The 17,324-nt window shown below is 34.0% G+C and overlaps 1 protein-coding gene and 1 long non-coding RNA gene across 2 annotated transcripts; one reads left to right on the top strand and one right to left on the bottom strand.

The window, feature by feature from the left end:
- Positions 1–4,699: 4,699 nt before the first annotated feature.
- On the bottom strand, positions 4,700–6,295 carry LOC143080465 (iripin-3-like). Its single transcript, XM_076256321.1, has one exon. The coding sequence runs from the start codon at positions 5,823–5,825 to the stop codon at positions 5,283–5,285; it is 543 nt and encodes a 180-aa protein (XP_076112436.1). The 5' UTR covers positions 5,826–6,295; the 3' UTR covers positions 4,700–5,282.
- Positions 6,296–6,344: 49 nt separating this feature from the next.
- On the top strand, positions 6,345–14,616 carry LOC143080467 (uncharacterized). The gene is made up of 3 exons (XR_012979721.1): positions 6,345–8,944; positions 9,765–10,073; positions 12,382–14,616. It is a non-coding gene; the product is annotated as an uncharacterized LOC143080467 (long non-coding RNA).
- Positions 14,617–17,324: the final 2,708 nt, after the last annotated feature.

Below are 17,324 nucleotides of genomic sequence, written 5' to 3'. Positions count from 1 at the left end.
TTGTAAGTGACTAGGTCAAGTTTGTACAACAATACATTTCTTTAAAAGGGCGTATTATCCTCATATATAAAATACTTTTTACTCTTATGTGATAGACACACTTTAAGTTGTATATGTGTGTCAAAGAGTTGGCCCGGCGCCTGAATATATTTTTTCGGTTAGGTTAAAAAAAATTATGTACTTCATAAAATTTGCTATCTGATTTAAAATGAACTGCAAAAAATTTGAACTCACTATCATTCAAATGATTGTTTTGTGTTTATTTCTTAATAAAAATGAATCTTGTTTACATTGGTCACAAAAAGTAGTTCCGTCAACGTCGTCTATGAAAAATAAATAACGTCAATACCGTCTACTGGAAGCCCTCTCAACTAATCATTTAAACGTCTTCCCTAATATGCAAATCATATAAGAGTTATTCGAAAGTTCACATAATAGCTTCGTTTAGATGAGAATAAGAAAATCCATCTCGTTAGAAAAAACATAATTATTCTATAAATATCGTAATTTTCATCAACTACAGTGTTAGAAGACAACTTTTTTACAAACTGAAAAAAATGAAAGGATATCTTCATGATAACTGCACATCTTATGGACTTCCTTGAACATGTTTAATTCCGTAGATAATTCTTATTTCATGCACCAAAGAGAGTAGTTTTTTAGACGGCATTAAGACTTGAAAATACGTTTCTTAGTTTCTGATATCTAATACATTAAATATAGTTCCTTTCGTATTGCAATATTATACAGCAATTTCTTTTTTAAATTTAACATCAAGCTCCGATGTATGTACAGCGCTTTTATTTTAACATAAAAGACCGAAGTTTGTTCAATTCGAGTCATATACATTAGATCGTCCTTTTCTCCGAATTAGAAAGATTGGTTTCAATCTTAACGACCATCTATATGATAAGGGATATGTATAATATATTTTGCACCGTTTTTCACACTGGCGTATCCATAAATTGAATACAGAGGGGACCCATTGACTGCCAAAGTCATGCTTCAGTGATTCCCTTTATATACATTTGTAACCAACCAAATATTTCCACAAAAGGTCACATCAGAAAAGATTCGAATTACTTTTCTTTTGAAATATTGTTTGCTGAAATGTACTGCATTAGTTGATAGCCTTTCTGGTTAACTATAAGAAAGAAAAAAACATTTAAATTAGGACATAACCACGAGCTCAGAACCTTTACTTGTTGAACAATACTCAACACCACAAAACATATTCGTGTATAGGTAATAAAATTGAGAATGGAAATGGCGAATATGTTAAAGAGACAAACTCCAATGGGTCTTTAACGCAGCGAGCAAATCCAGCAACCGGAAACAAAAATGTGTACTAGTCCAATGATAATAAACGTCATATATACTTAAGGATGTACTTAAATGAGTCGAGGTGAAAATTCATAAGTCAAGGATTTAAAATTGAAACTATAAACTTGTAGGGCCTTCGTTAAGGATAAAAATAAGCTTAAAATATTAATAGGTCATAAAGCTCCTTTTCGAGATATTTGATTTATAAAATATGGCAGGAAAAGGCTGACTCTGACTTTTACCTTATACTTGCATTTGGTATTATTTTGGTCTCAAATCAAAAGAAAGAAAAACAAGAATCTGTTTAAATTTTGTCAAATGACAATTTATGAGCTAATAAGTCTTATGTTAAAAGATAAATAGGTGTTATGGGGCAAAATATTGTATTTTGTATCGTATGGAAAAACACTGAGGAGTCCGAATATTTGATACTTATTCCAAAACCTCACCTAAGTACATCCATAACTCCGAAATATATAAATGAAATAAAATTCAAAATCATACAAGACTAGCAAAGGTCAGAGGCTCCTGACTTGGAACAGGCGCAAAAAAAAACTACAGGTTTCAGCAAACAGTGATACTGCATAGCATAAGATGAACTAAAAATTTATATATTTGTAAAACCAGTCTCTGCCAAATCGATCAGTACAGTTATACATTATTACAAAAGACATACAGTTAAAATGAAAATTAACACAGAATTAATTAACTTTTTAAAAACACTATGAATATATGGACAAGGGAGTAAAAACATAATATCCTTTTTTTAGAAGCTTCGATTTTTGAAAAAAAACAGTGATATAACGTGAAAATAATAACTTTGACCCCACTTTCTTTTTTTTTTTTAATTCTACTAGAACACACCCGTGATAATAGCAAAATCCTAAATACACCGTTTGGTGGTGCTCCTGTCAGATGCGAAACGTACAGATAAAGAAATAGGTAACAGGTAAATATACTATTGGTATTGGTATCGGATTCGACCCGGAACTTGTTAATTATTGGCAATATTAATTATGTGGAAAACAAAAGGGTCTGGAGTGGTGTAATTTTTAATCTACACCATTGTCCTATATTAGCTATATATAAAGTTGAATTATTTGAATTGTTGTTTTTTCCCGATGACGGCTGATAAATTGGACCTCGTTATTTTAGTATTATAGATATATGTGCTTCAATTAATTAATGAATGGCTATTATTTATTTTGAATTTATTGAACCATAAAACTAATTTTTGACTCTTTACATTGAATAATCCGCGAATAATAATAGTTAAAGAAAAGACAAAAGACCAACAAACAGACTACCAATAGTATACAAAACACAACATAGAAAACTACAGATTGAGCAACACATATATCGGTGTACAGCTGACTAAAAAGTACAAAGAAATATAACAAAGATACCAACACATACATCGGTGTACAGCTGACTAAAACGTACAAATAAAATAACAAAAAAACCAACTCATACATCGGTGTACAGCTGACTAAAACGTACAAATAAATATAACAAAGATACCAACACATACATCCGTGTACAGCTGACTAAAACGTACAAATAAATATAACAAAGATACCAACACATACATCGGTGTACAGCTGACTAAAACGTACAAATAAATTTCACAAAGATACCAACCAATAATTTGTTGAAGTTGATAGTAAATTTGACAAGGCACTTGAATTTCGTTTGTAGATGATTACATATTGACAAGGACAATAGATAAAAGAAGAAAAATACCAAGGAGTCCACACATCTGACAAAATACCAAGGAGTCCACACATCTGACAAAGTACCAAGGAGTCCACACATCTGACCAAATACCAAGAAGTCCACACATCTGACAAAATAAATCCTAAACCTGACATACATACACCCTTTTCTTAATCATAAGTTTTGTATGTTTTTAACATTTACTGCTACATGGTCAATGTAGAGCAGGTACACAAAGGACCTGTTTTTACAAGCAAACGTGGAAATCAATGCAATCATTACTAAGTCATAAAAACTCATGAGGTCAAACAATTTCAAATTAGACTCTTTATACTTTTTTTTTTTAAAAAGACAGCAAAAATTAAGCATAGACACAAGGCTTTAAATGGGATACACATAACTCTCCTTAGTGGCACTAGATTCGTAATAATCGAGTGGACGTACGAAGCTGAAGAGCATTTCAACAAACAAATCCCAAAACTAGTTCTATAAACGACTAGCAATTTATCGCTGGGATTAGCAAAACCTTAGTGAAAAAATTGGGCTCGGGCTGAAGTATTCAATTTCGGATAATCCACATAAAAAAGACCAATGAAGTAAGTATATCGTTTTTACTTACATCATCAAGACAAGATGTGTATCTTTGCTTTTGGATACCATATTTTGTTACAGAATTACGACTATAACTTTGTATTGGGTTTCTTTGATATAATTGAAAATGGCAATAAGGAATCATCAGTGACAACAACGTGATCAAAGAGCAAAAATTAGCCAAAGGCAAGTAAATATTGGATTCTGTCAAAAAAACTTCTTGTTTTTCGTATGTTGATGTGGTTCATAAGTGTCTATCAGTTCTCTTTTTTCATATAGATTAGACCGTTGATTTTTCCGTTTGAATGGTTTTACAAAATAAATTGTGTGGCCCTTTATAGCTTCATGAAATGTGACAGCAAATGCTCCGTGCTGAAGGCCGTACTGTGACCTATGAGGGTTTACTTTTACAATTGATGACTTGAAAGGCGAGTTGTCTCATTGGCACTTATACCTCATCTTCTTTTATCTAATTAGAAAAATTTCAATATTATATTATATCGAATCATCTTCCCGTTACATGTTTTCTAGCTTTGGTTTGAAGAAAACATTGATATCTTAAGCTTGAGCTTGTGTACATATCCTGGTCTGACAACTTCTCCAATAGTGTGCTAAATAAAAAAAAAGTCGTGCAAAGGGTAGTCGTACTCATGAAAGATATTTACCTTAACATTTGAGAAGAACGATGTGCGTTTTCATCTATCACGTTGTGATTGGTTTAACGTCGTCATGTGGCGACCCCCTATGAGCCAATGGGAGTTCATGACGCGTTAATGGTGACGTCATCTATTAATGTTGTTGTGTTACATTTTTGTTAACTAAACGCAGCAGAAAAGTACAGCATGCCATAAATTCGTTATACGGTTAACTACTGACCCCCTACGGATCCATAGAGTGTGAATAAAATCCATAGGAATTGACTAACCCTCTATGGATCCGTAGGGGTCAGTAGCGAACCATACAACCTATAATATCAGTGACGCTAAACCAGTAAGAGGGGAAAATAGAATAAGAATTTAAAGAGTGGAAATTTATGACATATATAATAAGGCTATGGCAATTTACAAACTTTTTAAATAGTTAAGTTTTAATGGAAATACTTAAATTTTTGAAGCAAACATGTATTTTTAGTCAGACTAATTTATTCTATAAAGACTTGAGTCTCTTTAGACGTAGGCAAACAGGTACATCGGTTTTGCTGAGCAATTTATATGGATGGATAAACATCAAAACGGTTGAATACAACATTATTTTTTCGGTGCATTTTAAAAGCATACATAAATGTCACTGAAATATGACGAAGCAACATTTCCCTTGCTTACTTTAATACCAGCATATTAAAGCGACTATGAATAGTCTTGGTGAATTTAACAAGACACCAATTCTTCATATAGTTTTGAAAAAAATTCTAGTTGCCCTTCATTCAAAAGATTGGATTTTGAATTAAAATTAGAATAAACTCAAAAATAGACAGGCATCGTTAATAACGGTACAAACAAGGTACCGGAAGAAAATCATTAACCATATCTCTCATGTTAGCTGATTTGAATAACTAAATACGTCCTTATTTTTAAATTAATGTGAGGCTTTTTAACAAATGAATTTAATAATGTACCATTAATTAGAAAATATTCATTTTGTCTTGCTGCTAATTATCCAGCGTTGACTTGTGGATGAAATCGACCAATGAACAAAATGAGACCAGATTTGACATCTCTTACGTAGAACAAAAATGGTCTATTGGCTGTAAATTCTAAGCCTCCACCACTTCTGAAACCTATTCCAAAGACTGTGCCAGCTGCTCCCTCCACTCCTGCTTCGTTCAAGTTAAAGACGGCTTTATGAACAGCAACCTTGACGAATAAATTGGGTGTTCTCTCAACAATAAGATTCGTGAAGTTAGCCTTCAAGTCGTCAAAAATTTCTTTTACTCCAAGTTTTGGTAATTCTACTCTTAGATCAAACTCAGACTGTAATTTAAACTTAGGAAAGGTGATACTACTAATTTTTCTTTCAAATCCAGAGGAAATCGTTTTAAGGAATTTTGGTGTAATTTTAGTTTCAATATTCTGGAGTCCTACTTTTTCATCTGGTAAAATGTAGACCATATCGAAATTTCCTCCCCTGAATGGTAACGCTATCACGGAGAAGTCTCGTCCTTTAAAAGATGGAACAGATGCTCGTGTGTTCATCATGTCAACTTCAATTGTATTTTGGAAAGGGAGGTAAAACTTTCCTTTTCTTGTTTTTTTCGGTGAAAATTGGTTCTCTCATGTTGCTTTAAAATATATGGCATTTATAATGAACATTACCATATTTGAATCTATCCATTTCTCCTTGATCAAATCCTTTATTTTACCGTTTGTCTGTTTTCACACCCATCTATTCATTATCAGTACAGATGCCTTGGGTGTTGTTAAATCTTTTAAACTGATATCAGCTCCAAAGTATTGTTTTGCTTTTTCTCGGAAATTCTGCAGTACTGTGAATTGAAATTGATTAGACTGTCATTAAAGTGAGAGGGTTAGCGCTATAGAACCAGGTTTAATCCACCATTTTCTACATTTGAAAATGCCTGTACCAAGTCAGGAATATGACAGTTTTTGTCCATTCGTTTTTGATGCGTTTTGTTATTTGATTTTGCCATGTGATTATGGAATTTCCCAATTGATCTTCCTCTAAGTTCAGTATTTTTGTGATTTTATTTTTTGGTTATTTACAAAAAGCCTATTTGCACTAGCCAAACTTACATTTACACCAGCTTGATGAATTATGTAGCTATTAAGTGACGACTTGTGATATCTCAACTTTTCCTCCTCTGAAAATATACTATTTTGAAAAAGAGCAGATGAAATTTGTTGTTTTGATCGTCCGCTTGCTCCGACCATCAACAGTAGAAACGCCGCTGTGATACTATACGGTGACATACATAAACTCTCTTGCTTGTTTAATTCTTGATACAAAGATGTCGAAAATTCAATTACACTTTGTTGATAGTCAATAGGAATATCTACTAACGAAGCCATTATTTCAGTCCCGTGTAGATGTGGTATGATACTGAAATATCAGAATGCAGACACAGTTATATTACATATATACATTAAATGCAGATTGTATGTAAATAGAACAAGCTTCCAACAAAATAATACAAGATTTTTACTGAAATGCGCAATCTAGATTAACATTTTTTACTTATAGATAGTTTATAAAAATTTGTTGTATATATGTTTTATAAAACGCAGTAAATATCACGTTCGTTGTCGTCAGTCAAGGACATTATGCGGTTTACCGATTTGTTTGTCCATTTGAATCGTGACAAATATTCTGGTTATTATCCTGGTCATTTGTCAAATTTAATATTTATTATTATAACGTACGCAAATGCAGTTTTAGTGATTTGTACGGAAGCGTATTAGGGACATAGAAAAAATAAAATTGGCAGTGAACTTTATTTCAAAGTCGACATTTTGACATTTCAAATCTTAAAATTTCGACTTTAACTTGAAATTTTAACTTTTCTTATCTTGAAATTTTGACTTCCTAAAATCTTGAAATTTCGACTTTTCGAAAAGTCGAAATTTCGATTTTAAACTCGAAATTTTGATTTCTTTTCAACTCAAAATTTCGACTTTTTCCTCAGTATTTATACTTTTGCGATAACCACATTCACAGTCATTTATTTCAATAGAAAATCTTGTTCGTGCCGTAGAATAAATAAAATATGTTTCAAGTTATATCTAATACATTAAATATAGTTCCTTTCGTATTGCAATATTATACAGCAATTTCTTTTTTAAATTTAACATCAAGCTCCGATGTATGTACATCGCTTTTATTTTAACATAAAAGACCGAAGTTTGTTCAATTCGAGTCATATACATTAGATCGTCCTTTTCTCCGAATTAGAAAGATTGGTTTCAATCCTCACGACCATCAATATGATAAGGGATATGTATAATATATTTTGCACCGTTTTTCACACTGGCGTATCCATAAATTGAATACAGAGGGGACCCATTGACTGCCAAAGACAGGGTCCGCTGTAGTCATGCTTCAGTGATTCCCTTTATATACATTTGTAACCAACTAAATATTTCCAAAAAAGGTCACATCAGAAAAGATTCGAATTACTTTTCTTTTGAAATATTGTTTGCTGAAATGTACTGCATTAGTTGATAGCCTTTCTGGTTAAATATAAGAAAGAAAAACCCTTAAAAATAGGACCTAACCACCAGCTCAGAACCTTTACTTGTTGAACAATACTCAACACCACTAAACATATTCGTGTATAGGTAATAAAATTGAGAATGGAAATGGCGAATATGTTAAAGAGACAAACTCCAATGGGTCTTCAACGCAGCGAGCAAATCCAGCACCCGGAAACAAAAATGTGTACTAGTCCAATGATAATAAACGTCATATATACTTAAGGATGTACTTAAATGAGTCGAGGTGAAAATTCATAAGTCAAGAATTTAAAATTGAAACTATAAACTTGTAGAGCCTTCGTTAAGGATAAAAATAAGCTAAAATATTAATAGGTCATGAAGCTCCTTTTCGAGATATTTGATTTATAAAATATGGCAGGAAAATGCTGACTCTGACTTTTACCTTATACTTGCATTTGGTATTATTTTGGTCTCAAATCAAAAGAAAGAAAAACAAGAATCTGTTTAAATTTTGTCAAATGACAATTTATGAGCTAATAAGTCTTATGTTAAAATATAAATAGGTGTTATGGGGCAAAATAATTTATCTTGTATCGTATGGAAAAACACTGAGGAGTCCGAATATTTGATACTTATTTCAAAACCTCACCTAAGTACATCCATAACTCCGAAATATATAAATGAAATAAAATTCAAAATCATACAAGACTAGCAAAGGTCAGAGGCTCCTGACTTGGAACAGGCGCAAAAAAAACTATAGGTTTCAGCAAACAGTGATACTGCATAGCATAAGATGAACTAAAAATTTATATATTTGTAAAACCAGTCTCTGCCAAATCGATCAGTACAGTTATACATTATTACAAAAGACATACAGTTAAAATGAAAATTAACACAGAATTAATTAACTTTTTAAAAACACTATGAATATACGGACAAGGGAGTAAAAACATAATATCCTTTTTTTAGAAGCTTCGATTTTTGAAAAAAAACAGTGATATAACGTGAAAATAATAACTTTGACCCCACTTTCTTTTTTTTTAATTCTACTAGAACACACCCGTGATAATAGCAAAATCCTAAATACACCGTTTGGTGGTGCTCCTGTCAGATGCGAAACGTACAGATAAAGAAATAGGTAACAGGTAAATATACTATTGGTATTGGTATCGGATTCGACCCGGAACTTGTTAATTATTGGCAATATTAATTATGTGGAAAACAAAAGGGTCTGGAGTGGTGTAATTTTTAATCTACACCATTGTCCTATATTAGCTATATATAAAGTTGAATTATTTGAATTGTTGTTTTTACCCGATGACGGCTGATAAATTGGACCTCGTTATTTTAGTATTATAGATATATGTGCTTCAATTAATTAATGAATGACTATTATCTATTTTGAATTTATTGAACCATAAAACTAATTTTTGACTCTTTACATTGAATAATCCGCGAATAATAATAATTGAAGAAAAGACAAAAGGCCAACAAACAGACTACCAATAGTATACAAAACACAACATAGAAAACTACAGATTGAGCAACACATACATCGGTGTACAGCTGACTAAAACGTACAAAGAAATATAACAAAGATACCAACACATACATCGGTGTACAGCTGACTTAAACGTACAAAGAAATATAATAGCAATTATTGTTTATCAGATAATTGAATTTAATGAGGCTACTGGCGTATGTTGTTTTTGTATTATGTACACGTGTTTGTATTATAAATCAAAAGTGTCCGCTTACACTGTCTTACATTTTGGGAACGCCTCTTGTTAAGAATGATTACTATCACGTGCATATTGTTCTTAAGAGTGTAAAGCACGTTATAACTTTCTCACATCGCATCTGTTTAGCTTGATACAAACATTTTGTTATAACAAAAAATCAGTTTTACTTAGTCTATATTCTTAGTTTTTGTGCAATTTCCACCTGTGTAGTTTTTATTTCCAGAGTATCATCGCAAATAAACATTTTGTTGACTTAAGAGTTTTTATAACGAAGAAACATTAGCCGTATATAAAAGTGTGACGTTCATTGTCTTAATTACGAACCATCCTAGCTGTTTGTTTGCTGCCAGTTTCTAGATTTAGTGCCATCCTAGTTTTTCATTTGCTGACCAGTTTTTCTAATCTACCATGCCAAGAGGGAATTCAAAGAAAGGGACCCCAGGTAGAGGGCAGGGGGTCAAACGACGAAGAATGGCCGACCCCAAGGAGAAGGAACAACCTATAGCTAGTATAGTTAATCAAAGATCATTTGGTGAGTCGGTTATAGATCTTAGTAGTGACCCAGGGCCCTCCCAAACGTCAACTGGGACAGAATCTAACATATTTAACGAAAACATTCAGTTTTCACAAAGCCTTCCCTGTCTTGAGGAAAGTTTGTTTGACCAAATCGGGTGTTATGTACCCATGAAACTAAAAGATAAGATTTGGAAACATGAATTTATCGACCTAAATTTGTTGATTAATCTCCTAGAGAACTGGCAAATTTTCCTGACCATGAAGGTGATTTAGTTGTAAAAGGGGGTCACATGCGGATTGAATCTTAACCATGTCGCGCTATACCAAATATACACACATGGACAAGCGTTTCATGATTTATATGAGTATTTTGCTAGAGAAACAGAGTTCTTTGGCTCAAGAATTGCTAAAGTACATGAGAGATATTCGTTTTGCAGCAAATAAATCACACGGTTGGGGAACATACGATGAGCAATTCAGACTCCGCAAAGCACAAAGACCTCAGTCATCTTGGGCTGTCATAAACCAAGACTTATGGTCATTTTATATAACAACAGCTATGAGAGATCAAGGTCAAAGTAATGAAAGTAAAGTAGGTTTCAGTTCTCAAAGTGAGCCTCTTCATTCCTTTCGTCAGTCATCAGGCCAACAAAATGTTCAGCCACCTAGAACATGCAATGCATACAACACAAAAGGGAAACGGTGTAATTTTAACCCCTGCAGATTCAAACATGGATGCTCAGCATGCGGAGGTCAACACCCAGCTTATTTTTGTAAGAGACATTAAAATGGCAAAACAGAGAGACACATTTTCACTTGGTTTTTTCCCCAGTTAAGGTTGAAAATTTAGAAATATATTTACATGATTATCCCCTTTTAGAAAATGCCTCGTATTTATTGTCCGGTTTCAAATTTGGGTTTTCTTTACATTACTCAGGACCTCGTTTACCTACAGATTCCAAAAACTTAAAAAGTGCTATTGAGAGACTTGATATACTTCTTCAAAAAATTAAGAAAGAAATAGATGCAGGGCGTGTTGCTGGTCCCTTTAAGTTTAGGCCTATTCCTACTTTACGAATCTCGCCATTGGGATTAGTTCCAAAGGGAAAGGACGGTCAGTTTAGAGTTATTCACCACTTATCTTATCCCGAAAATTCATCCGTCAATGATTTTATTGATCCAAAGAAATGTTCAGTTGTCTACTCAAATATTGATGACGCTGTCGATGATATAAAATTATACGGAAATAAAACATTAGCCAGCAAGTCCGATGTCCGCTCAGCATTTAGATTACTCCCTATCTCGCCGATTGATTTTGATCTTCTTGGTTTCAAAATTAATCAAGAATTTTATTTTGATAAAACCCTCCCTTTTGGAGCCTCAATTAGCTGTGCTTTATTTGACAAGTTTGCGTCATTTCTACACTGGGCGGTTTCTGTAAGACAATCTGAGGGCGCCATTGTACACTATCTTGAGGACTTTCTATTTTGGGGAAGGGGCGGAACTTGTCAATGTGCTGACCTGCTTCATGCTTTCAAGGTTATTTGCAATGATCTGGGAATTCCTTTAGCGCACGAGAAAACAATCTCTCCCACGACTCGGCTTACATTCTTGGGTGTAGAAATTGACACTTCCGACATGACTCTCCGCTTACCTTCAGATAAGCTTGATGAATTGCTTCAAAAAATTTCGTTTGTTTTAAAATGCAAGAAGGTAACGCTAAGAGAAATGCAATCCCTTTTGGGTTCATTAAACTTTGCATGTCGTGTTGTCGCGCCGGGGAGAGCTTTTTGCAGAAGATTGATTGATTCAACGATTGGTTTGAATAAACCACATTACAGAATAAGAATAACTTCGAACATAAAAGCTGATCTTTTTATGTGGAAATCATTTTTGAAAAATTTTAATGGTCTTACTCTTATGCCAGATAGATTATGGACCTCCAACGACAACTACACAGACAGTGCCGGGGGTTCCACACTTGGTTTCGGCATATATATTTTAAGGGTAGATGGGCTCACGGGTTATGGCCGAGAACGTGGCATAAGCGCGGTTTATTGTCTAACATTACATTTTTAGAACTATTTCCAGTCATGGTAGCGATCATTCTGTGGGGGTCTGAACTTAGAAATAAAAAGGTGTTATTTCATATTGACAACGAAGGAGCAGTGCACATTATTAATAAAAAATCATCAAAATCATCAGATGTCATGATATTAGTTAGACGTTTAGTTCTAGAAACATTACATCATAACATATTAATTACAGCAGATCACGTCCCAGGTAAGGTTAATATTGTAGCTGATGCTATTTCTCGTTGCCAGTGGTCCCGTTTCCGGAACCTAGCACCAAATGCATCTCTGACACCAACTCCAATTCCGAACCAAGTATGGATTCTATAACAGAGGAATCAGCTAGACTTTTTCCGATTCGTTAGCCGGAAATACATGGAAAAGCTATTCAAGAGCGAGATCTGTTCTTGATTCATTCCAACTTCTATATACACTGGATAAAGTATGGCCAGTTCCTGTTGAACAGTTAGTACAATTCATCGCTTATTTATCCTTGAAGCATTTTTCTCCAGCTACAGTTCGATTATATATAAGTGGCATTTCTTTTTCTCACAAGGAATGTAATTTAGAGGATACTACTAAGAATTTTGTGGTATCAAAAATGCTTGAAGGTTTACACAGAAATCACCCACAGAGAGACTATAAGGGCCCGGTAACATTACCATTATTACGACAGATTACAGACGCTCTCCCTAGTATTTGTACATCTAATTATGAATCTTTATTATTTAAATCTTCATTTATTTTGGCATTTTTTGCTATGTTACGTGTAAGTGAATTTACGACAAAAAATAAATCTGATTCTAGTACCGAGGCACTGCAATTGTCGGATGTGGTCGTGTCAGATTGTCAATTAAAAATTAAAATTAAGAAAAGTAAAACGGATCAGAGAGGTTATTCAACGTTCATTGTGATAAATAAATACAGAGATAACGCGAGCATTTGCCCTGTGTTAACCTTGAAGAAATATTTAGCTGCACGTCCTGCGGTTTCAGGCTGTTATCATTTATTTATGCATTTTGACGGGTCACCGCTAACCCGTAATCAACTGTCAGCTATGCTAAGAAAGTCAGTTAATTTTTGTAACATTCCAAACCCTAACCTTTTGAAATCGCATTCATTTAGAATTGGAGCCGCCACAGAAGCGAGCAAACGTGGTATTAATGACGAAGATATTAAAAAATGGGGAAGGTGGTCGTCAGGTGCATTTGAGCGTTACATCAGGATTCCTTGGTGAAAATAATTTCAAAATTTTCAATTTCTTTATATGTACATATAGAACAGAAGTAAAAAGCATTATAACAAACTCCTTAAATAGTTTTCGGTTTGTAGGTCATGAGCTGCAGTCAACCGTTTGGATAATGGGATCTTCTATTCCCCATTGGGCTGGCATAACAGCTGCTAGCCGATCTGGTGGGAAAAACCTTAATTTGGATAGGCTTGGAGTACAAGTTAAATGGATAACTAAATCAGGAATGAAATGGAAAGATCTGGATTCATCTTTTGAAAATGAAATTGAAAAGTGGCCAGCCCCTAATTATATATTTATACATCTAGGTGCCAATGATTTAGTTTTTATGAAATCAAAAGAGCTAATAGAGAATATCAAATGTTCAATTTTGAGAATAAAGGTTTTTGCACCCGACATCAGGATTATTTGGTCAGACATTTTACCAAGGCCCTATTGGCATGGAACATTAAGGCCAAAGTTAGTGGAAATAGCTAGAAAAAGAGTCAATTGTGCCGTAAGATCATTTATAAAGACCGAAGGCCAATATATTTCGAGGTATCCAGCTATCAAAGCCTCTGAACACAATTTATTTAGACATGACGGCTGCCACCTGTCACAAGTCGGTATTGGCATTTTCCTAAATAACATTCAGGCTGCCATTGAAACTTTCGTACTCGGTGTTGCTAAGGTTTTCCCACCAGATAATTGAGCGCAGAGAATGTTTGGCGGTGAATGGGGATTTATAAGACCCTCATTCATTTGGCGGTTCAGGGAGACTATAAACGGACTTGGAACTGTCCCCCTCTGGCACATATCTCTACCCTACCGGCTCTTTAGTGGAGGTATCAAATAATTTCCTAGGGTTCACTCTTGTCATCAAGAGGAATCCCCTCCACTTCTGGTATCAGAAGGGAGGTGTCATCTCCGCAGTACACGTAATTCAGGTTGTTTGCATTTAAAAAATCGGAGAGACTGTTGTTTTCAGAGGTCTGTGTAAACAGAGGGGGTTCTCCGTCCAGTCCACTCTTGCACGTAGGAGGGATGTTTTGACACTTATGTTATCATAGGGTCACCGATATGCTCTTTTCAATCCTTTGGCTACCGGTTTGTTTGTCTCCCTGGAACTGGTTAAACATTTTATCTGCGGCCTATTAAATATCCACACATACATATTTTGTACATATACTTGCTGTATTATTAGTAATAAATATTCTATATTCTTTCTACAATTTGTATTGTCTGTTTATCAGCGCCAGTAGTCCCTTTATTAACAAAGATACCAACACATACATTGGTGTACAGCTGACTAAAACGTACAAAGAAATATAACAAAGATAACAACACATACATCGGTGTACAGCTGACTAAAACATACACAGTAATATAACAAAGATACCAACACATACATCGGTGTACAGCTGACTAAAACGTACAAGGAAATATAACAAAGATACTAACACATACATCGGTGTACAGCTGACTAAAACGTACAAAGAAATATAACAAAGATAACAACACATACATCGGTGTACAGCTGACTAAAACGTACAAAGAAATATAACAAAGATACCAACACATACATCGGTGTACAGCTGACTAAAACGTACAAATAAATAAAACAAAAAAAAACAACACATACATCGGTGTACAGCTGACTAAAACGTACAAATAAATATAACAAAGATACCAACACATACATCGGTGTACAGCTGACTAAAACGTACAACTAAATATAACAAAGATACCAACACATACATCGGTGTACAGCTGACTAAAACGTACAAATAAATATCACAAAGATACCAACCAATAATTTGTTGAAGTTGATAGTAAATTTGACAAGGCACTTGCATTTCGTTGTAGATGATTACATATTGACAAATACAATAGATAAAAGAAGAAAAATACCAAGGAGTCCACACATCTGACAAAATACCAAGGAGTCCACACATCTGACAAAATACATAGGAGTCCACACATCTGACAAAATACCAAGGAGTCCACACATCTGACAAAATACCAAGGAGTCCACACATCTGACAAAATATATCCTAAACCTGACATGCATACACCCTTTTTTTAATCATAAGTTTTGTATGTTTTTAACATTTACTGCTACATGGTCAATGTAGAGCAGGTACACAAAGAACCTGTTTTTTACAAGCAAAAGTGGAAATCAATGCAATCATTACTAAGTCATAGAAACTCATGAGGTCAACCAGTTTCAAATTACACTCTTTATACTTTTTTTTTTTTTAAAAAGACAGCAAAAAAGTAAGCATAGACACAAGGCTTTAAATGGGATACACATAACTCTCCTTAGTGGCACTAGATTCGTAATAATCGAGAGGTCGTACGAAGCTGAAGAGTATTTAAATAAAAAAATCCCAAAACTAGTTCTATAAACGACTAGCAATTTATCGCTGGGATTAGCAAAACCTTAGTGAAAAAATGGGGCTCGGGCTGAAGTATTCAATTTCGGATAATCCACATAAAAAGGACCAATGAAGTAAATATATCGTTTTTACTTACATCATAAAGGCAAGATGTGTATCTTTGCTTTTGGATACCCTATTTTGTTACAGAATTACGACTATAACTTTGCATTGGGTTTCTTTGATATAATTGAGAATGGCAATAAGGAATCGTCAGTGACAACAACGTGATCAAAGAGCAAAAATTAGCCAAAGGCAAGTAAATATTGGATTCTGTAAAAAAAAACTTCTTGTTTTTCGTATGTTGATGTGGTTCATAAGTGTCTCTCAGTTCTCTTTTTTCATATAGATTAGACCGTTGATTTTTCCGTTTGAATGGTTTTACAAAATAAATTGTGTGGCCCTTTATAGCTTCATGAAATGTGACAGCAAATGTTCCGTGTTGAAGGCCGTACTTTGACCTATGAGGTTTTACTTTTACAATTGATGACTTGAAAGGCGAGTTGTCTCATTGGCACTCATGCCTCATCTTCTTTTATCTAATTAGAAAAATTTCAATATTATATTATATCGAATCATCTTCCCGTTACATGTTTTCTAGCTTTGGTTTGAAAAACACATTGATATCTTAAGCTTGGGCTTGTGTACATATCCTGGTCTGACAACTTCTCCAATAGTGTGCTAAATAAAAAAAGTCGTGCAAAGGGTAGTCGTACTCATCAAAGATACTTACCGTAACATTGAGAAGAAAGATGGGCGTTTTCATCTAAATATGAGTATTTATCGCACCGCGGGGAAAGTATCACGTTGTGATTGGTTAAACGTCGTCATGTGGCGACCCCCTATGAGCCAATAGGGGGTTCATGACGCGTTAATGGTGACGTCATCTGTTAATGTTGTTGTGTTACAATTTTTTTTTAACAAAACGCAGCAGAAAAGTACAGCATGTCATAAATTCGTTATACGGTTAACTACTGACCCCTACGGATCCATAGAGTGTGAATAAAATCCATAGGAATTGACTAACCCTCTATGGATCCGTAGGGGGTCAGTAGCGAACCATACAACCATTGTATCAGTGACGCTAAACCAGTAAGAGGGAAAAATAGAATAAGAATTTAAAGAGTGGAATGTTATGACATATATAATAAGGCTATGGTAATTTACAAACTTTTAAATGGAAATACTTAAATTTTTGAAGCAAACATGTATTTTTAGTCAGACTAATTTATTCTATAAAGACTTGAGTCTCTTTAGACGTAGGCAAACATGTACATCGGTTATGCTGAGCAGTTTATATGGATAAACATCAAAACGGTTGAATACAACATTATTTTTTCGGTGTATTTTAAAAGCATACAGCAATGTCACTGAAATATGACGAAGCAACATTTCCCTTGCTAACTTTAATACCAGCATATTAAAGCGACTATGAATAGTCTTGGTGAATTTAACAAGACACCAATTCTTCATATAGTTTTGAAAAAAATTTTAGTTGCCCTTCATGCAAAAGATTGGATTTTGAATTA

The sequence above is a fragment of the Mytilus galloprovincialis genome, chromosome 6 (genome assembly GCF_965363235.1).
Source record: "Mytilus galloprovincialis chromosome 6, xbMytGall1.hap1.1, whole genome shotgun sequence".
NCBI classification, from domain to species: Eukaryota; Metazoa; Mollusca; class Bivalvia; order Mytilida; family Mytilidae; genus Mytilus; species Mytilus galloprovincialis.
The sequence above is the reverse complement of the archived record's forward strand: the minus strand, read 5'-3'. Positions and strand labels throughout refer to the sequence as shown.